This window comes from Venturia canescens, chromosome 2 (genome assembly GCF_019457755.1).
Source record: "Venturia canescens isolate UGA chromosome 2, ASM1945775v1, whole genome shotgun sequence".
Lineage (NCBI taxonomy): Eukaryota > Metazoa > Arthropoda > Insecta > Hymenoptera > Ichneumonidae > Venturia > Venturia canescens.
This window is the reverse complement of record NC_057422.1, coordinates 1048818-1068312: the sequence shown is the minus strand read 5'-3', so window position 1 is coordinate 1068312 and position 19495 is coordinate 1048818. Positions and strand designations below refer to the sequence as shown.

The following is a 19495-nucleotide window of genomic DNA, read 5'->3' as shown; positions in this document are numbered from 1 at the left end:
ACGACCTTACTGTTGGTGTGTAAGTCGGCGTTCGTCCTTTAATATACTGCGAGAGAGTCGAGAAAAGCATCAAGACAGTTATCCCATTAGCACCCTCGATAGATTTTCTTGCAGGAGCAATGCTCTTCATTGAGCGCGCGTTAAAATACTTTTGTTTAATCCTTACTTTCCGCACGAGTTGCTATTAACCTACAAATACACTTCTGCCTTCTGGTTTCGAGTGCTACCCAGCAGCGTTGACCGATCGAGAGAAAAGATTTACGTGTTCCTTTCCATGGCAAGGGGAAGTTGATTCGAGCGAGAAATTCATTAAACTTTTGTCATGTTTACAATGAAATTCAATTTTAAAAAAATATCTATGTGGCAGATGATTCCGAGAAGTGTTTCTCACATATTCTCAAATCAAATTTCCGCGTGGTATATTTTTATACTCAGATTACTATAAAAAAAATTAAAAGGTTGCTGGATCTAAATTTTTTCCATGACCGTGTTCTTGCTGCGGCGCAAGAGTTCAATCAAATAAATTGACAGTAGGTGTAACCGTCCCGAAATATTTGGAGTAGAACGTTTCGATATTCCTGACCTGACCTGAAGCGTTAATCTGACGCGCTTCTCGCGAGCAGGTTAAATTTAGGCATTCGCACGGCTTCGAACGTAACCAAATATTCTTTTATAACACAAGATTTATCTCTTTTTTCTCTTATACCATGCCTCTCACTGTTGGTTGAAAAAAAAAGAAAAAATATCGAACAACACTGCTAGCTGAATCATGAAGTTGAGCTGGTGCACTTTGTGCAAATTTTTCTTAAATCCGTTGACAATAGCGATTATCTTTCGTTCCCCTGTTCTTTGATAATCATCGCAGAATCTCGTTCCGTATTTTATTTGCACGGAAACTCATAAAAATATAAGAGGTCTCGGTAAGTAAGCAGCTTCAGTGGTGAGAAGCTTTGTTATTTGAAACGAGCGTAGATCGGTTTTAATTGAAATGTCCGAAATTGTTTCTCGTATCAACGTTTAAACAACGGCTTGGTATGGTAGGTGGTTTCCGTTCTTTAGTCAATAATATTTCAATCGAGTGGACATTTCGAGAGCAATAAGTTCATCAATGAAATGGAACGCGTATGACGATATAATTATCGATCACTAAACGCTTTTGCTGTTTCCTCAACTCCCACGAATTTCCTGCAAATTCGCAATTGCACACTCGAACAAGCGAATGTGCTTTATCCTTTGAGCAAAAGGAATATCTCGTACCGCATACTATACGCCCCGCCCTTTCTCACTTTCTCCATCCAATTCTCTTTGTTTCTCCTGTTGAATGATTGAGGCGTTGTGTGCATTTGTACGAGCGAGTATATTGTCTAGACTGAAAGTCAAGCAAACTTACTTGGAAAAGGTGTAATATTCCTGTATGCCGGAGAAACTTTGCCGCACTCTCTTTTTGCATACCTCGACGGTATTCAAAAATGTACATATCCGATGAGTAGGTTGTGCGTAAGATTGCATGATTTATTTGTTTCGAAACAGAAGCAATTCCGAAAACCAATCCATTCAACTGTGTATTTCACAGAGTTAATTTTCTTTAAGGGTTCCGATTTATTGTGGCTCGTGCGGGCTAAATATTCTAATGTGAAGCGAATGCACCTCTAACGTTTTTCCATCTATGATTTTTCTTCCAATCATTGTCGAATAAATATATGGAAAGCGGAGAAAAGAAATGTGCTTGTGTGGGTTCTTTACACAGAATCGTGTACGCTGCGCGCACATAAGTAAAGTCAAGATTTGTCGGAGAGGAGCAGTACAACACACCGAGGAAAACTTCTTCTCAAGATTTATTCGTTTCTTTTTCATTCTCTAGCTTCTTCCAACCGTATCTCGTTTACTGTCCTAGTTGTCGTTTTTGACCACACTTTTCTCGATAGTAAACAATAAGACTCGTGACATTTCTCAAGTTTTTTCTTTCAATTCATTTTATTTCGTACCTGGATAATTAAGTTTAACAAGAATTTCATCAAAAGAAGATTCGAAAATTTCAAGAATCCATTGGTCGAATTTTGTTCCCAATCTACGTATCGCGTTATATTTAGAAGGCGAAGTTGAATTATTGATTAAAGAGAACAGCCCCCAAAAATCTACGGTTTAAAAATATAGGGTAATAGGAGCAAAATGGACACTTAAGGATTTAAGCAAGTTTCATTGATGAGCATGTGGTCTTTCAACTATTTTTGCGTTTCAAAATTGATGCCCAGTCCTTGTTTCCCGAATTTCGTAAAAAAAAAAAAAAAATTCGGGGCAAAACGGACACGGCCCCGTAGAGGCATAAAAATCGAAAAACCGACATTTTTTGAAATACAGCCGTTCTAAGCGACTGTTCCCTAATAGAATGTCAACTCGGTAATATGGGAAAAGAAATGAAACCACTCGGGCTCCACTCCTTGGATGTAAATGAAAAAAAATGAGTCAAATCTTATATCCCATTTCTGTTATGTTTTTGAGAAATGCAAAAAATCAACTCTGGGTCCATCGTGCTGGGGTATATTTCGTATTCGCACTATATCGGAGTTCCACCATTGATTCATGGCCCTAATTTCCAGAATTTTTTCAAAAATATTTTTCGGGGCACAACGGACACAGCCTCCAAGAGGCATAAAAATCGAAATATCGACATTTTTCGAAGTGTAGCAGTTTAGCAAACAGAAAAAATGCTCACCAAGACAGCCTCGTCTTTTGAAGACGTTTGTTGTATTTTTTGCAAAGGGTTACATTCGTTGTCCTCCGAAGATTGGATTTACCGTGTGTAACATGCAAAAAATGGGCACACACCTTGTGTACAAGTGTTGAAGACGAAGATGTCAGCTATGAGTGCGAGTTTTGTAATAATTGAATAAAAAACCTTTTTTCCTTATTCGTACTTTGATTACTATTGTCGTTTTTAAAAATAAGTCAAAAAAGCAAATAGACAGTGAGAAAGTAGTTTGGGATCTATTTTGTTCTGAAACTTGAATTTTTGGGGGATGTCACCGTGGAATTCAACAATTTACCATGATTTATGGTCAGGACATGATTTGGAACCGAAAAAAAAATGTTATGCATTTTATGAAATTTCAGTTTTGGGAAATGAAATTTCAGTTTATGGGGCAAAATGAACACTGTGTCCGTTTTGCCCCATATTACCCTACCTCTTCCATTGAAGAATAGAAACTCTTTCGTACGTGGTAAAATTACTCGTACAGTTCCGTTTCGCCAGGGACCTGAAATTACTTTGATCTTTTTTTTCAATGAATTTTCTCGAGGGGTTTCTTATTCCATCTGATATCTACGCTCTTACTGTTATCATCGTTTCTCTTCTTTCATACTTATGGTGATGGCATAAAAAAGTATGCATCATTTGCATTTATAGTGGTGGTAGTACCGGAGGAATGCAATATTCCATATTCAGCGAATGTACTTATAATGTTATATTGTAGACATCGACTCTTCGTAATGCAAAGGAAGAAATTCATAAGGGCGTGCATAGAGAATTATGGGATTTACGTCCTTTCATTCGGTAGGGAATGAAATAGTACTGGCATCGTGGTATCATTATCATGAGCACGGAGACTCTGACGAGCACAAGCGAAAACGCCTTAGTTCGTAATAAGATGCACCGCAAGGGACGTGAGTTTTCGCAATGACAACAGTGGCTCCGAGCACAAGAGAAAAGCCTCCATTCTGGAACAGAGGCCACTTGAGTTTTCTCTCATGGGACTAAACAATGCGAAGGAGGTTTATCTTGACGCCCGACCAGGGAAATGTTTCTCCTTGGGTATTGAAATACCACTTTAAAGTTTCTTTTCCAACCCTGTCTCCTCCGCGGGCTCACACTTTTTCTTTCCGCTTATTTGTTGTCGCGTATGATCTTTATGGTGAGAAAAGCTTCCCTCGCGATCGACAACTCGCCCAATCCCGATGGGAATCACGCATAGAGACATTATTCAACGCGCTACGATTTCAAATCGCTCGGTAGAGTTAAAACTTTTAACACGAATGCGCAGTTCCGTATATGGAAATCGTACGTTCAAGCGAATGACTTTATTAACAACAAACACGTTTTCTCACGAGTGGATCTCGTGCTTAAACAGAAACGGCACTAGCACGAAAATAATAAGAGCGACTGGTGTGTTGATGGCAATTTCGAGAGAGCATTTTGTCGCCAAGAAATTTAATCAACTGAAGTAGGAGGAAATCAATGACGAAGCCATAGACAGTAACAGAAACTGATTGCATGTTATTTGGATGACAAAAGCGCCGATAATGTAAGAGAAAACGTGTAATTGAATGAGTGCAAATGTCGCCCGGATCGCCCACATCAAGAGCAAAATAATTCTTCGATTCTCCGATGTTTTCCAAGTTATGAAAGACCATAATCCTTGTTTATATTCCCCCGTTAATTTGATCCACAGATATTGCTTCTATACATAAATTTACTGGGGAACGAGAGAAGGTTCACTTTTCCACTTCCTTATTCAATCAAAGTCTATAGGACACGCGCGTTCCGTTCGTCTTCGCAACGTGAATATCAATGATCTGCGCGTCAATGGAAAAAAAAAATTAGAAATAGCAGAGAGTAAAGTTTGATTGATTCATGGAGATGAGTGAAAAATGCGATATTCAAAATCGAGGATACTATGCGAAATTCAGCGATTTTACTCACGATAGTTTCAACGTGAACGGCAAAAACATAGTTTGGAGATCAAAGCTAAATTTAGTACCAACTATTTCTCATTGATAAATTTCACAATTTATTATGCCTCATTTATTTGACCATCTTTTGTTGAATGCAACAAATATTCCGTTACAAAGCTCGCTGTATACGAGTTACAGAGACAGCATTCGAATTTACCGCGTCAGCCGGCAATCGCGACTTCTGGACTCTACGCGAGAAAAGTGGGGGAGGAAAGAGTGAAAGGATCCATAGCGAACCTTATCAGCTGTTTACAGTGCGTGATGAAAATTGGTCAAGTTGTAACAGCGACGTCTGTGTGTCAAGTTTTGCGAATCTTCTCGAACGAATTAATATTTAAACTTTCATTACAATTTAGATTGCGAATAATTAGTGGAAAAAAGTCAACGTCCAAGAAATTCATTCGGCCAACATAAAAAAAAATCATAATCGGAAGATTCCACACATCTATCAATAAGTGAAAAAAAAAAAAAAAAAACAGAACGATGAGGCCTGTCGTACGACTTGTCGAGGGTCAATTGCGCGGTGTGGTCGAAACATCGATAAAAGGCAAACAATACGCTGCTTTCAAGGGAATTCCGTACGCCAAACCACCAATCGGCGAGCTCAGATTTCAAGTAAATCATTTGAAGTGTTATTTACCGACGGATTTTTAGGCAAAACACTCTCCAAGATTAAGAATGAGTTTCCCTTCCATACGCTTCATATGGTTCCAACTCTCACTCTGTTATTTTCGCTGAAATCAACCGAATTGTGCTATTCTTATACGCGTTAGATCATGGTGAAAAATGATTCTAGTCTCATCCTGTTATACTAACATTTATTCATCCTCGATTGTTCTGACGATCAACTAGGTGAGATAAAAAAAGTTGAACCCGTTTGCATAAAAATTCAGAGGTTCTTTTATTAAAAATTGAAATCTCCCCATAATTCCTTTGCTAGTTATTAATCAAAGTAATTACTATAATGAGAAGTCATCATCGATGCATCAAGAAGAGTAATAAGAAAAAAAAACCACGTTACACCACTCCTTATTAAGAGTAAATTATATAGTTGAGCTTGAGCAACGAGAACGTGAAATGACGTGGCACGATGACCATGATTAAATCTGTCGAGAAAGAAAAAGCAGAATTAATTTTAGATGCGGAGGCTGCGTCGTATGAAAAAAAAAAAATCAACACCTGATTCACGTAAAATTTCGAACATTTCGATACTTTCCCCATTTGTCCTTGTTGCAGCGGCAATTGTAAAGGATCGATCGAATCCGCGCGCTCTATATATTGTCATTTGAGGTCATCATTTACGAAGCCCCGAGCACGCATTTCTATGTACACAATCTGCGACAGCGTCGCAGCAGTATAGGTCGTAAGACCTATTGATTTGTACGTGCGAATTCATCCGAGTGTCCTTTGTTGGTTGGCGCTTCTAATTACCGATTGTATTCAGGATCCGGAGCCTGCTGAGTCATGGTCAAATATAAAAGATGCTTCGAAGTTTGGATCGAACTGCGCTCAATTCGATCCCATGACCCGAACAATAGTCGGAAGTGACGATTGTTTGTATCTGAACGTGTACACGCCGTCACACGAAACGTCTCCATCTTCGGCTGTGCCGAAGCCTGTAATGCTCTGGATTCACGGTGGTGCATTCGCCTACGGTTCCGGCGACGACAAGTTCTACGGACCTGATTACATTATCGAAAACGATGTGATCCTCGTCACTATTAATTATCGACTTGGTGTATTCGGTAGATCGCGTTATGAAACCATTCATTGTCACGCGGAGTGCTATGTTTCGGTCAACTCACTGGTTTTTTTAATCTGTCAAAGGTTTTCTGAACTTGGAGGATGGCGAAGTGAGCGGTAATCAAGGCCTCAAGGATCAGCTACTCGCCCTCAAATGGGTACAGAAAAACATCGAAAATTTCGGTGGTGACCGGGAAAATGTAACAATTTTTGGCGAGAGCGCTGGTGGCGCGTCCGTTCACTATCTCGCTTTATCTCCTTTGGCCAAAGGTGAGGAGAGTGTCCGCTCTTGATGCGCAAAAGTGTTCGGTTGAGAGCCGAATCTCGCGACAAACTACGCCGCCGTTTCGAAGTAACCCATAAAATTTCCAAGTAACGATTCTTCTGGGCAACATTTTTTCAGGGCTCTTCCACAAAGCAATATCCCAGAGCGGAGTAATTCTGAATCCTTGGGCAAGTATGGCAAACTCGCCAAAATTGTATGCACAAAAATTATCTTCGGCGTTGGGCAAAGAAATAACCGATCCGAGATTACTTGTGGAATATCTTCGGAGTTTCGATGCTGAAAGACTCGTCGAGGCGGACGAAAAGATCTGTCAGGAGGTCAAGATTCGATTTTTATTTTTTCCATAACACATGCAAGAGTTTTGCCTCGAAGAGTCACAAACAGTTTTCTTTTAATAGATCGGGAAAAACGGTTCTCGTTGCTTTACGCCGAGCATCGACTCAACATCGAAAAATCCATTTCTTCCGGTGTCAGTGGAAATTGCTTCTCGGGAAAGCGTCAATGTACCGTACATGATAGGTCATATGAGTCACGAAGGAATCCTGTATCTCGCAAGTAAAGATTTTCCAAGTTTTTTTTCCTTATTGATGGCCCCTTCTATCTCCAGGATTTGCGATAATCGAAAAATAGCCTTTGTCAGGGAAATTCATTGCCCAGGATATCTCACGATACAAAACTATCATTACACCCTGTTATATTTCTTCATACCTTGTTATATCGGCTATACCGACATAGCAAGGTATTCTTTGCCCTGATATACAGGGTGTTTAAACGAGTACGAATGCTCGTATCATTCACATTCGAAAAATGAATGATAAGAAGGCTTCGAAAATTCGAGTTTATTTCATTCGCATTTTCTTTTGGTTTTATGAAAATGTCCGTGTTGAATGAAAGTGTTGAATGAAAATGTTGAACTATGGGGAATGTGACTCCACACGAAGAGGACACTTTGTATTGGAATTTATGTTCGACTTTCATGCTACGACGTCAGTAGCAGAAGTAGAAAATTCTTTTTGCTCTCCCCTTTTCTCTCTCTCGCATTTTCTTTCTCCGAATTCTTATTTTTGCAGACATCAATGACAGAAAATTGGCTTTGTACGATTCTTCTTTGGAGCGGGTGTTCAGTCCTGGAGTGATAAAAGTACTGAATGATCGGGGACTCAGTGTTTCTGATCTGAGAAATATTTATTTTGGGAACAAACCCGTGTCGTCGGAAACTCTTGATAATTACGTGAAAATGCAGTCGGATGTTCAATTTCTCTCTGGAATTCACGAGGTGGCTGCTATTCAAGCTGTCAAAAGCAAATGTCCAACGTACTTTTACAAGTTCTCTTACGACAGCGGACATTCCGGGGTCAAAGCCATTTTCGGACTGGATATGCCCGGTAATTTTTGAAAATCGAAAAATATTTATTGACATTCCTTCAGCCATATACAGTTCGCAAAAATAGATTCACTCGTTCCACATTTGTGATTCCAAACACAATCATTTTTTTATTTAAAGCATTCATTTTTATTTTTAATCGTTACAGGTGCTTGCCACGCCGATGATCTCAGTTATATATTCTACCCCAAATTAATGGCATCGTTTGGAATTCCACCACCCGAGCCCACTTCTACGGAACATCTCGTTATGGAGCGTGTTACACAAATGTGGACGAATTTTGCTAAAACAGGGTCAGACACTAGTTTTTGAAATTCTACCAACATGCTATTTTTTTCGATTTTTTCATTCTAATGAAATCTCTTTAAAAAAATTTCTCTAGGAATCCCACACCAGCTGTAACGAAAACGTTACCGGTAACGTGGCAACCCTTGAAAAATCCTGATCACTTTGAATGTTTACACATCACCGACGACCTTCGTATGGAATCGATAACGAACGTCAACAAAAAACTGGTGAAAAAATCTACGAGCCAGTTGTGAACAGATTAAATTAAACAAATAAAAAACCAAGTTGAAACGTTGCTTCGAGTCACATATTCTTTACCCATAAACGGCGTTTTTCGGATTGTTGTATGTTGAAAAATAAAGACAAATTTTATTTTAAAAATTAGCCATGCTTGCTTATCTTTCATGAAAAGTTGATCACGCACACACGCAGTTCGTATACCGGGCGAAAAATGTTTTCGGCGGAGCTTTTTCTCACGGAATGATACAATCAGCTGAGATTGGAGGGGATAAATGAGGAAGCCAAACACCGAAACGAAGAAAAAACCAACAGTTTTGATTGAGTTTTCATTGCAAGTGGGGAAAAAAAAAATATAGTACCAACGTACATTTATCGTTAATTCGATGTGCACAAAAAACGTTCACACACGAGTTCAATGTTGAACGAAAGAGGGTCTATTGATGGAGGGTGTCACTATTCTATCAAAGAATCTTGCTAGCCATGATTTACGTCGATCGAATGGAAATATTGAGAAAAAGGGGGAGCGAGATTCGATCAATTTGTGGTGGAGCGTTAGAGATGGGATGTTGAAAATCAAGAAAACTGTGATATATCAAGAGATAACGACTCGAAAGACTGTGACACGAGTTACGCCAAATCAAGACGGAAAGTCCGACCGAGAGTGGGACGCCAAATTGTGAGACAAAATTTACAGTATTCGTCCTTAACCCTCAGTGCGCACACCTTCACAGCGAGACATTTCGTGCACATGGGGTCACTTTGACCCCAGGTCATTTTTGACATCGAATAACTCGGTAACTAAAACGAGCTTTTCGGAATAAAGGGTTTAGTCACTTTTTGCAGTGAATTGATCCAACTTTAAGGCTGCAAAGTCGGATTTCGAGAAAAATCTTTTTTCATTGTTCAAAAACGTGCTCAAAGTTGATAGTGCGCGTAAAAATCACTTTTTCGGTTAAAAAAATTTTGGGGTCAACCTGACCCCAGATGCACACTAAGGGTTAATTTTCACCGTGTGTAAGACACTGCGTTAAAACGCATTCGAAGCACATACACGGATTATTATACAAATATTTCGGAGAAATACGTAGAAAAATTTGCTATGTTTTGTAATATCATTGTTGTATATCGCCATTCTATCACATTTCACCAAAGTGCATAGTAATTCTGACGCCGAAAGGAATTCTCTCAAATTTTACTATGTGCGACAAGCAAAATTTAGGTCTGTGATATTCTTACATCGAACGATGTATCGATATCCGAATGTCACTCGTGTCTTTGGCGAAATATTAAAAATTGGTGAATTGGACTGGTTAAATTTGTGAAATGTCGAAAATGTTTGTATTGTTGAGTCGCACCGTTCCGAAGAGAAGTAAATTTACTTTTCGACTAAGATTTACGTGACAAAGTTCGCTTATGAACGAAGCGATTGCTTGAAATTTTACTATCTGCCACTAATTAATTTTCATGTTTATATTCGCAACGCCTCATATAATTGGTGAGCGCATGAATTTTGCTATGTTATTGAGCAAAATTCAGTGCGGTAAAAAGGAAAATACGAAACTATGCAATTTTTCGTATAGCACAGAGAAACGATTGCTATGTTATCTCCTGAATTTTCATCAAATCATTTCATTATTTACTATGTTTTTAATCAAAATGGTCCGACGTTACTATAAAAACATAATAATTGTTGCTGTAAAAGTCTCTCCGCGTAGAAAGCGCAATGTTCAAATTTAGCGCGTCGAGCAGCGCTCCGGAGCTTGTCACCGTACACGAAGATTGCAAAAGAAAACGAGAAAATAAGATAGAGAGGACTTTGAGTCGTCAGCTGTGCACGCATATATCTATCGGATCTGAGGAGTTTGTCGATCGAGACTCCGAACTGGAGTTGAAAAACAGATGTGCCGGCTGCGAGTCAACGAATACGTTATTATTCAAATCGTAATTATCAGATTATTAGAATAGATAAAATGAATAAAATAATGCGGCCTGTTGTGCAAATTGTTGAAGGTCAGTTACGCGGTGTAAGTGAAAAATCAATTTATGGCAAACCGTATGCGGCTTTTAAGGGAATTCCTTATGCCAAACCACCGGTCGGCGAGCTTAGATTTCAGGTAAAGCTTGATGAAGCATTTTTTCATTGGAATTTTCGTTAAAGAAACTCGCATTAAATAAGCCTTGATCTCGCTTGTGTGCGATCATTTTTAGTCAAAATCAACGAAATTTTTTAGACCACGATGGATCGGTCAATATTTCCCTTGCTCAGTATCAATATAAGTATCTTTCAATTTATATACATTTCTCCTGAGAACTGTCCAATAACTTTAATATTCGAATAGAGGAACCATCGATTCAATAAAAACATAATATAATGCTCCTTTTTTTTATTCCGAATCATCACCGAAATTTGTCGAATCGTCGGTTACGCTCGCCACGATTTGTTGATCCAACGCGGAAATTTTGACGGATAAATAAAAAACTCTCTTCCGCGATCGTAGGATTAATCGTCTTCTCGTTCTACACTGAGATTCAGATTTACAATTAGGATTTACGATTCTCGGACTGCCATCAATCGCAATAGGCAAAGCGCGCTGAGATTCCCTGAATTCGTCTATATGCTTAGCGTTCCGGAGAGCTCTCTAATTAGTAAGCGTATACAGGAGCCGAAGCCAGCAGAGTTCTGGTCAAACGTAAAGGATTGTTCAAAGTTTGGTCCAAATTGCGCGCAGTACGATTCAATGACACGTACGGTCGTTGGAGGCGACGATTGTTTGTATCTGAATGTGTACACGCCGTCACACGAAACGTCTCGGTCCTTCACCCCGAAGCCTGTAATGGTCTGGATTCACGGTGGTTTGTTCGCTTTCGGTTCTGGCGACGACACGCTCTTCGGACCTGATTATATAATCGAGAACGATGTGATCCTCGTCACTATTAATTATCGACTTGGTGTATTCGGTAGATCGCGTTATGAAACAATTCATTGTCACGCGGAGTGCTATGTTTCGGTCAACTCACTGGTTTCTATAATCTGTCAAAGGTTTTCTGAACTTGGAGGATGGCGAAGTGAGCGGCAATCAAGGCCTCAAGGATCAGCTCCTCGCCCTCGAATGGGTACAGAAAAACATCGAAAATTTCGGTGGTGACCGGGAAAATGTAACAATTTTTGGCGAGAGCGCCGGTGGCGCGTCCGTTCACTACCTCACTTTATCCCCTTTGGCCAAAGGTCGCGACCCATTCTGATTCACAGAGCATATTTTTCTCTCGTCCTATAACTAACGATTCGTTGCTTCTTCAAACTAATACGGAATGTGTCCGTAGCTAATGTTTTTTTTGCCGAAATTTTTGTAGGGCTCTTCCACAAAGCAATATCTCAGAGTGGAGTAGCAGTTAATCCGTGGGCAGGTATGGAAACCTCGCCAAAATTTTATGCCCGAAAATTGGCTCAAGCGCTGGGCAAAGAAATGACCGATTCGAAAATATTGGTCGAGTTTCTTCGGAGTCTCGATGCCAAAATACTCGTGGAGATGGACAGAAAAATCAGCCAAGAGGTCCGAATTCAAATAATATTATTTTCGTGCTATACGTTCGGTGGTGCTTGAAAAAGTAAAAAACCGTTTCTATCGACAGGTCCACTGGAGCGCTTTTCGTTGCTTTGTTCCTACTGTTGATGAAACATCGAAAAATCCATTTCTTCCGATCTCAGCCAAAACAGCATCACATGAAAGCGTCGACGTTCCGTTCATGATGGGACACACGAGTCACGAAGGAATCCCATGGCTCACGCGTAATCTTTTGTGAACACAAATTATTTTTGTGTCCACTCGCTCGTTCTATCACGAGGGTTTGCGCTCTCGACGAAAAATCAAGAACTGCCATTACGAAATGTCGAAGCGAATGATTTTTTATTGCAGGTGCCACTGACGATAAAAAATTAGCCTCGTACAACTCTTGTTTAGAGCAGGTTTTCTGTCCAAGAGCGACTAAACTGCTGGAGTACCAAGGCCTCGAAGTTTCTGATCTAAAGGATATTTATTTCGGCAATAGACCCGTGTCGTCAGAAAGCCTTTGTAATTACGTGGAAATGCAGTCGGATGTTCAGTTTCTTTCTGGAATTCACGAGGTCGCTGCGATCCAAACCATCAAAAATAAATGTCCAACGTATTTTTACAAATTTTCTTATGACAAAGGATTTTCTTTGGTAAAAGCGAATGCTGGACTGGATATATCTGGTACTTATCAGAATTTTTTTTATTTCGTTGAGTATTCAAACAAACGACTCAATCGTAATTTTTCTATCGTTACAGGCGCCTGTCATTCGGATGAGCTCAATTACATATTTTATTCAAAATTGTTGGCATCGATGGGGATCCTACCGTTTAAAGCTGGTTCTATGGAACACCTTGTCGCGAAACGTGTCACGGAAATGTGGACGAATTTTGCAAAAACGGGGTCAGAGAACGATCCATTTTGAAGATGCGTTTCGACGTTATTTTTCCATTTGCACGGAATTTTTATATTATCTATATTTTTTCAGAAATCCTACACCAGCGATAACAAATACGTTGACAGTAGAATGGCATCCCCTGAAAAGTCCAGACAACATTGAATGTTTGAACATCAACGAGAATCTCCGTATGGAATCGATACCAAACGTGTACGCAAAGTGGGAGAAAAAATTAACGAGCAAATTGTAAAACCGTTTATCGAGAATAGACTTGAAAGTGGGTCCATCAAAATATAGTTATACGCTTTTGAAATTTTTACCATTTTTATACGATCAACGATGAAGACACGAATTATTGAAAACTGAAATATTTTGTGGTACTCGAGCTCCAATATCAAGAGACTCATTGACAGCCCTGTCGTCTGCTGGCTCGAGGCTCGCCGAACTATCAAGAGTTATATTTTTATACTTTCTCTGAATAAAGCGATTCGCTGTGATGGGGGTAAAATTGACATGTCATTTTCTTGAATTACGAAGCTCATAAGTCATTTGAGGCTTTGAAAATTTATACTTCTTTCATGATCACTGTAACTTTTCAACTTATTTTGTCTTCGAAAAAATAAAACTTCAAATGTGAGTGATTTTTTTTGTAGAGAAATATTTATTTATCTTTCTCACTTGACGATATTGATCGAAATAAGTCAACGGGAATTACATCTTGGAGCATTTTATGCTTTTGTTAAAACGCTTCGGTTTCACGCATGCGCATGAACTCTCCGAATGGCATAGACATGTCATATATACCGCCGCGTGCTGGCTCACATCAAACCCGCTTCTCGCTGGCATCTTTGTTTACATGTGGTACGTCTGTAGACTGTGCACTCACAATCAGTAACTTCTGCAGCGCAACGGCTTCTGCATTAGTTTTTGCATTTATACCTCTCTCTCCCTCTCTGCGACGCTTAATCGGTTTATTTGTCTGCAAGCGTGTTCTCTCTCGGTAATGATTTCATCTGTTTTCTTGAGTCTCGACCACGGGTCTCGACCGTTGATTTGCGGCAGTAGTGGCGGCGGCGGCAACACGTCAGACCGGCGATAAAAAAAAATCGCCGTCTCCGATTATGTGCAGTTCGAGGGCGTAGTCAATTGTCATCTTGGACCCCCCCCCCCCCCCCCCCTCTTGAGTACGAAAATTTCAAAGTTTAAAATTCATTCGAACCCAGAGAAATGTATATTTACAGAAAAATATAGAAATTCGACAAACAGTGTGGATAAAACGGAAAAATAGTCTTATGAAGGAAGAGAGAAAAAGAACGACAAATATACTCTCGGTAATCGTGGTCGATATTGCGATTCGGGTTCTCCCGACGTAACCTCCAAAAGTGAGTGATACGCAGTCGCGTCAAACTTGCTGGGTCCTATCTCGCAGGTCCTGATAAACCACGGGAAATCAAGCGTGAATATGTTTTATATCAATTGAGAATAAAAGAAAAGAAAAAATGGTCACTTTATTCAACTTTCTTAGAGATAGTTTCTTTTTCATTACTTTTTCCGCAAAAATCATGGAAGGTGATTTTTTTTATGTTTGAAGGATAGCTTTGAGGAAAAATTCAGTATGGATTTACACACGTCCCATTATCTGGAGGCTATTCAGGCAATTTCGGGCTGCACACCGGGTCAAAAGTACACGCAGCTTAATGCCATAGCTCAGAAGGCTGTTACCGAAGCAAAATCTCACGGCGATGTTGCTACGCCACTGTTTTGTCTCGACGAAGTTCCCAAACCTTTGGAGTCGTTGGTAAGACTAAAAATTGCCAAAATATTACGACAAAATGAAGTCGTGGCGGAAGCTCTCAGGTCGGAAGACCGTGAACTGGTTGATTTAGCTTTAAGAACCAAGTGGTTCTTTAGAGGGAATAACAAAGAAGTTATTAACGTAGAATACTTCAAAACAAATTTGTACCCATTGATCACGCTGAATACAAGAATGAAAATAATAAAAAGATTGAGCATGAGACTGAAAACGGACGGGGAGACTACCCTGGCAGAAGAATTTTATGATTTCACTTGCCAGACTTACGGCAAAAGGCAAGCGGAGCCGCTTTTCGTGGCCTGTTCGGAATCATTCATTTGGAAGACCGTGATAGAACAAAAGATCATCCTGTCTCGGCGAATAGTCAAAACCTTGTTTGACAAATTTCCAGAACTTGTAATTCGCTATTTGAAATTATCAAAGCCTGACGATGAGAGAGCAACAGAGCGGAATTTGCATTGCATCGATATCTACAAATACACATTTTTTTTGCCACGCTTGATAAAAAATCATCTTAAATCTTTGATCGAATTGATCGAGATGCACAAATCCTGTTTGGGTATGAAACTGAGCAACAAAGCGACGGAGAGATTTTTGAAAGGCAACGTCGACGTTGTACTGGACGCACCAATCCTGTACAAAAGTATGATGCCGCTGAAAGTTATTGCGGCGAAGGTCACAAAGTCTCAGTACGAGAGAATGTTTGCCAAGATTTATCCGCTCAAAAGTAATGATTTCCGATATTACCAGGTTGAAGAGTATCTCGTGCATTATCCTGAACAGGAGAGAATACCTTTACTACTTGAGACTTATAAGCAAGTTTATAACGCAAGTATGCTTGATAATCATGATATCATAGGTAAAGAGATCCTGAAAATGTTACCAACCGACGAGCGAGTTCGACAAGCCCGCATAAAGCTCAAAAAAGAACCTGATTGGCACTCGACTGGCACGGTGGATAAAATGTGGCGTTGTTATTTACCACTCGAAGAAACAATTACGTCGATCAAACAGGAAATATCGAAGACTTCCTCGGCCGACGAAAGATCGAAACTTCTTCAGCAGATGTTTTTTGCTTGTTCGATTAACGACGACAAAGAAACGCTTCTTGAAATCTTACGATATTTTACTACTCGTCACAAGAACGAACGGACCTGCGTGATCTTCGAAGTTCTGAATAGCTTCATGTATTATTCGGTCACGTCGATGTTTGGTAAAGATCATTGGTCAGTACTGTACGAATTCGTCAAGTTTCTCAACGTTAAACACGAGCTCACAGAGAATGCGGGGTTATCCATCCGAATCCTCACCGCATTCATATACTTCAATCTCAGTCACGATCTTTCGATCGACGAAAGCATTGAAATTTTGATCGAGTTGAATATGATAGCGTGGAACGCTGAGTGGTGCATATTCGAAAAATATCCGGAATACGATAGACTTTGCTTTGACAAAATGATGTCTCTTCTGCCTCGTAAATATCTAGAGAATGACAAAGTATGGTCGACTCACGGGGTTGACGCAATGAAAAACATTGCAAAATCAATGGGGAATTTCAACGAGCGCAATGCCAACAAAAGCAACAGTACTAAAATGGAAAAATTGTCGATGAAGAATTACCCGTGGCTACTCGGAGTCGTTGAAAAGTCTCTGAAAACAATGACCAAGAAGTCCGAATGGAGATTCGATGAGATAATCGGATATCTCAAAAAGTGGGAAGTAGATCTGTACGAAAAATGGATACCAGCTGAGTTCGACGCCTTGGCCGATGTTGAAACTGGCCAGGTGCTAAAAATTCTGAAAGCCGAACCAAGCAAGATTCTCACTCACTTCGACGAATATTGGAATGCCATTATAAATATTATATGTGGAAAAAGGATAGCGCGACGTTTCGTGAAAGCTTCCCGATGGTATCAAGATTTGCCGATGAGATTCCTCGCTCGATCCCTCGCAAGTTTGAGTACCAATGAAACCGATCAATCACTAATAATTCTTGCCATCCTCATGACAGGCTCTGAATATGCTAGTGTAATCGAGCCCTTAATTCCCAAAGATGAAAAAACCATTGATACTGATAAAAAGGATGCCAAATCGAATTATTGGAAAACGCAAGGAATCCCACGCGCCATGAACCTCGTGAATCCTCCAGTCCCGTTGTCTCTCGTGATGAACTTTTGCGATGGCGATTTTTTGACTCTTGGTTTAACATCATTGTTCAATGTAAGTCGACGCACCTCGGTTGACAAAGTTCAAAAATTCGCTAAACAATTAACCGATTGTCGTGTTTCTGTAAAGAAACACGGTATACGTTTGTTTTGTCTCGTCGCTACGATCACGGATTATCGAGACTTTTTGATATCTCTCTGGAAAATGGATAAACACCGATCGATACGTGTTGTTATTTTCGAAAATATATTCAACTTCCTTTTCCCGGATAATCCCTGTCCGGAAAATTGGATCGTGCTGAGAGATTGCTTGATCGATTTAGGGATCGAGGACGACGAAATTTTCGATATTATAAATAATTTCAATCTGATACCAGATGCCTACTTCGCCGAATACATGTCCCATCTGTTGGCGACCCTTGAGAGACTCGAGGCCTCTAGTTTGAGTGCTGCAAAGATGGTTCCCCGTATAAATAGTTTTCTTCGTGGCATCACTCCAGCAATGAGTCTACTATTGACCGAAGAATTTTTGGAAAAACTGGTGAAAAAGTACTTTTGCAATCCCATGATTAGCTCGGATTTGGCTGACGCTGGAATGACGTATACCTTGAACGCTTATCTTCGGGCTGATCCGAACAAACTCGATTCGCGTTTGCAAATATTCTCCAATATTTACACGGATATACTGAGGCAACACTGGGATAAGCCGGACTCGGAGGTACCTCCGCGCTTCCCGATCAATTGTATGACCCACAGATTCGTTCACAATCATGTTTGTTGCGCGGGTGTCGATTTGGTCAACGTCAAAATAATGAAAACTATACTCGAGAGTTTTCTGCGCGTTCTCAAGCCTCAACAGGACTGGACCACTTACGCTCTTTTGGCGTTTGGAGTAGGCCTACAAGGTGTCAAAGACTCAACATCAGTGGCTCAAAGTATTGTCAACACTCTGCCGCATTTTGTCGAAATTTTTTCATCCGTTCTCGTCATTGAACTCGCTGAAATTGTCAAAAAATGGATTCTCATTGTCTCCGATACGAATTTTTATGACGATGTGCTGCACCAAGTGATCGACACACTTTGCCGGGTTTCTACCTCGGACTCGTGCACATTGGCGGCTAAACTTTTGTTTCTCAGCAGCGTTTCACAGAATAACGAGTGGCGCAATAGCTTGCTCGAATTTTTGCTTAGGTGTCCATACCCTGTCGCCACTAGTCTCGCTTATCAACACGCCAATACCTCCTGGTTAAACGAGGATTGATTACCCTTCGTCCTATTGAGAAAACAAATCGAAAAATTCTAATCATCGATAATGGAGCTGTCAAACGTATGCACCACATTGCCTTCAAAAATTCAAGAAAAAACCGCTTCAATCCTGTTTTTTTTATCGTTATTGACGAAATCACATTTTAAACTACGCGCTTATCATTTTTACGTATTAAGATATGATTGGCTTACGGTAATAATTAACAAATCTTACTTAACAAAAGAAACCGTTGAATCAAAATTTTTTCCAATGTACTACTTCGGCACAGTCGCTTTGGCACGTCATGTAACCCAACTTCTATATCCATCGTTACCCCATTGAATGGACACCAAATATGCATTGCTGTGCAATATGAATTTATCTATATATGTGTATCCGCATGTTGACTTCCTCTGTCCGAAAGGTTGATATTTTTTTTTTGTAATTGATGACAAAATAATTTTCGTTCAACGGTTAACCACCTTGAAAACTGCGCACAAACTTTTTTCTTCTTTACTATTTTTCGAATTTTTCCTCCCCCAACGCAGTGTGATATCGAATGAGCTGTGCTAGACTTCGTAACCAATGTTGCAAAATTCATAATCTTCGAAACATCCTATTGTATTTTTTTTACAGAGATTTATTATAAATTTATATACTAAATGTAAATCTTATCGAATAAAGGGATGTTACCGTAAGGTCATAGTGATGCTTAAAAAAATTTTGTAATTTACATACAACCTTCAGAAATTGTGTGCACCAAGTGTGCAGAAATAAACTGAAATTTTGAATAAAAGATGAAGAAAGAAAATGATGTAACTTCGTAGTAGTTACGTCTCGATTTTTATGTAAATTGAATTTTCTTTTGCGAAAAAAAACGCGCTTGTCTGCGTTCGCTGACACCAATCTCTACGCAGAAGTCGGTTTCTTTCGAGTTTCCAGGAGTATTGAAAGACTGGAATCTCGACGGTAAAAAAATCTGGCTGTGTCTCGAATCAAAGTTGGGAGACGCGGTTCGAAAAATCATGTTGCTAGTCTCGTCAGGTTACGTTCGAGAGTTAATTGTTCTCTAAATGTTGTAATACTTGGACGCAATATGCGGAGTAATCTAATTATATGAGCGTTGTTACATCATATGGGAACCTGAAAACATAA

At 39.8% G+C, this 19495-nt stretch overlaps 4 protein-coding genes across 16 annotated transcripts in view; 3 read left to right on the top strand and 1 right to left on the bottom strand.

The window, feature by feature from the left end:
* The window catches only part of Dh31-R (Diuretic hormone 31 Receptor), a 111707-nt gene that overhangs the window by 13320 nt on the left and 78892 nt on the right, over positions 1-19495 (bottom strand). The gene's annotated exons all lie outside the window — the stretch shown is intronic.
* On the top strand, positions 4972-8813 carry LOC122406909 (juvenile hormone esterase-like). Its single transcript, XM_043412729.1, has 8 exons — positions 4972-5343; positions 6173-6473; positions 6556-6741; positions 6875-7074; positions 7156-7312; positions 7828-8142; positions 8290-8434; positions 8524-8813. Exons 1-8 carry the CDS (start codon positions 5212-5214, stop codon positions 8681-8683), a joined length of 1596 nt encoding a protein of 531 aa, XP_043268664.1. The 5' UTR covers positions 4972-5211; the 3' UTR covers positions 8684-8813.
* On the top strand, positions 10517-13757 carry LOC122406906 (juvenile hormone esterase-like). Of its 3 annotated transcripts, none has more exons than XM_043412724.1 (8): positions 10517-10783; positions 11215-11627; positions 11710-11895; positions 12021-12220; positions 12300-12456; positions 12584-12901; positions 12977-13121; positions 13207-13757. In XM_043412724.1, the coding sequence occupies exons 1-8, from the start codon at positions 10713-10715 to the stop codon at positions 13364-13366; spliced, it is 1650 nt and encodes a 549-aa protein (XP_043268659.1). In that variant the 5' UTR covers positions 10517-10712; the 3' UTR covers positions 13367-13757. The 3 variants fall into 3 exon arrangements, with proteins under 3 accessions (XP_043268659.1, XP_043268660.1, XP_043268661.1); XM_043412725.1 differs by having other exon boundaries at positions 10518-10783; positions 11330-11627; XM_043412726.1 differs by having other exon boundaries at positions 10518-10783; positions 11293-11627.
* LOC122406904 (uncharacterized) lies at positions 13958-19136 on the top strand. Of its 6 annotated transcripts, none has more exons than XM_043412712.1 (2): positions 13958-13977; positions 14713-19136. In XM_043412712.1, exons 1-2 carry the CDS (start codon positions 13973-13975, stop codon positions 18353-18355), a joined length of 3648 nt encoding a protein of 1215 aa, XP_043268647.1. In that variant the 5' UTR covers positions 13958-13972; the 3' UTR covers positions 18356-19136. The 6 variants fall into 6 exon arrangements, with proteins under 6 accessions (XP_043268647.1, XP_043268653.1, XP_043268652.1 ...); XM_043412718.1 differs by lacking the exon at positions 13958-13977 and adding an exon at positions 13995-14447; XM_043412717.1 differs by lacking the exon at positions 13958-13977 and adding an exon at positions 13995-14498.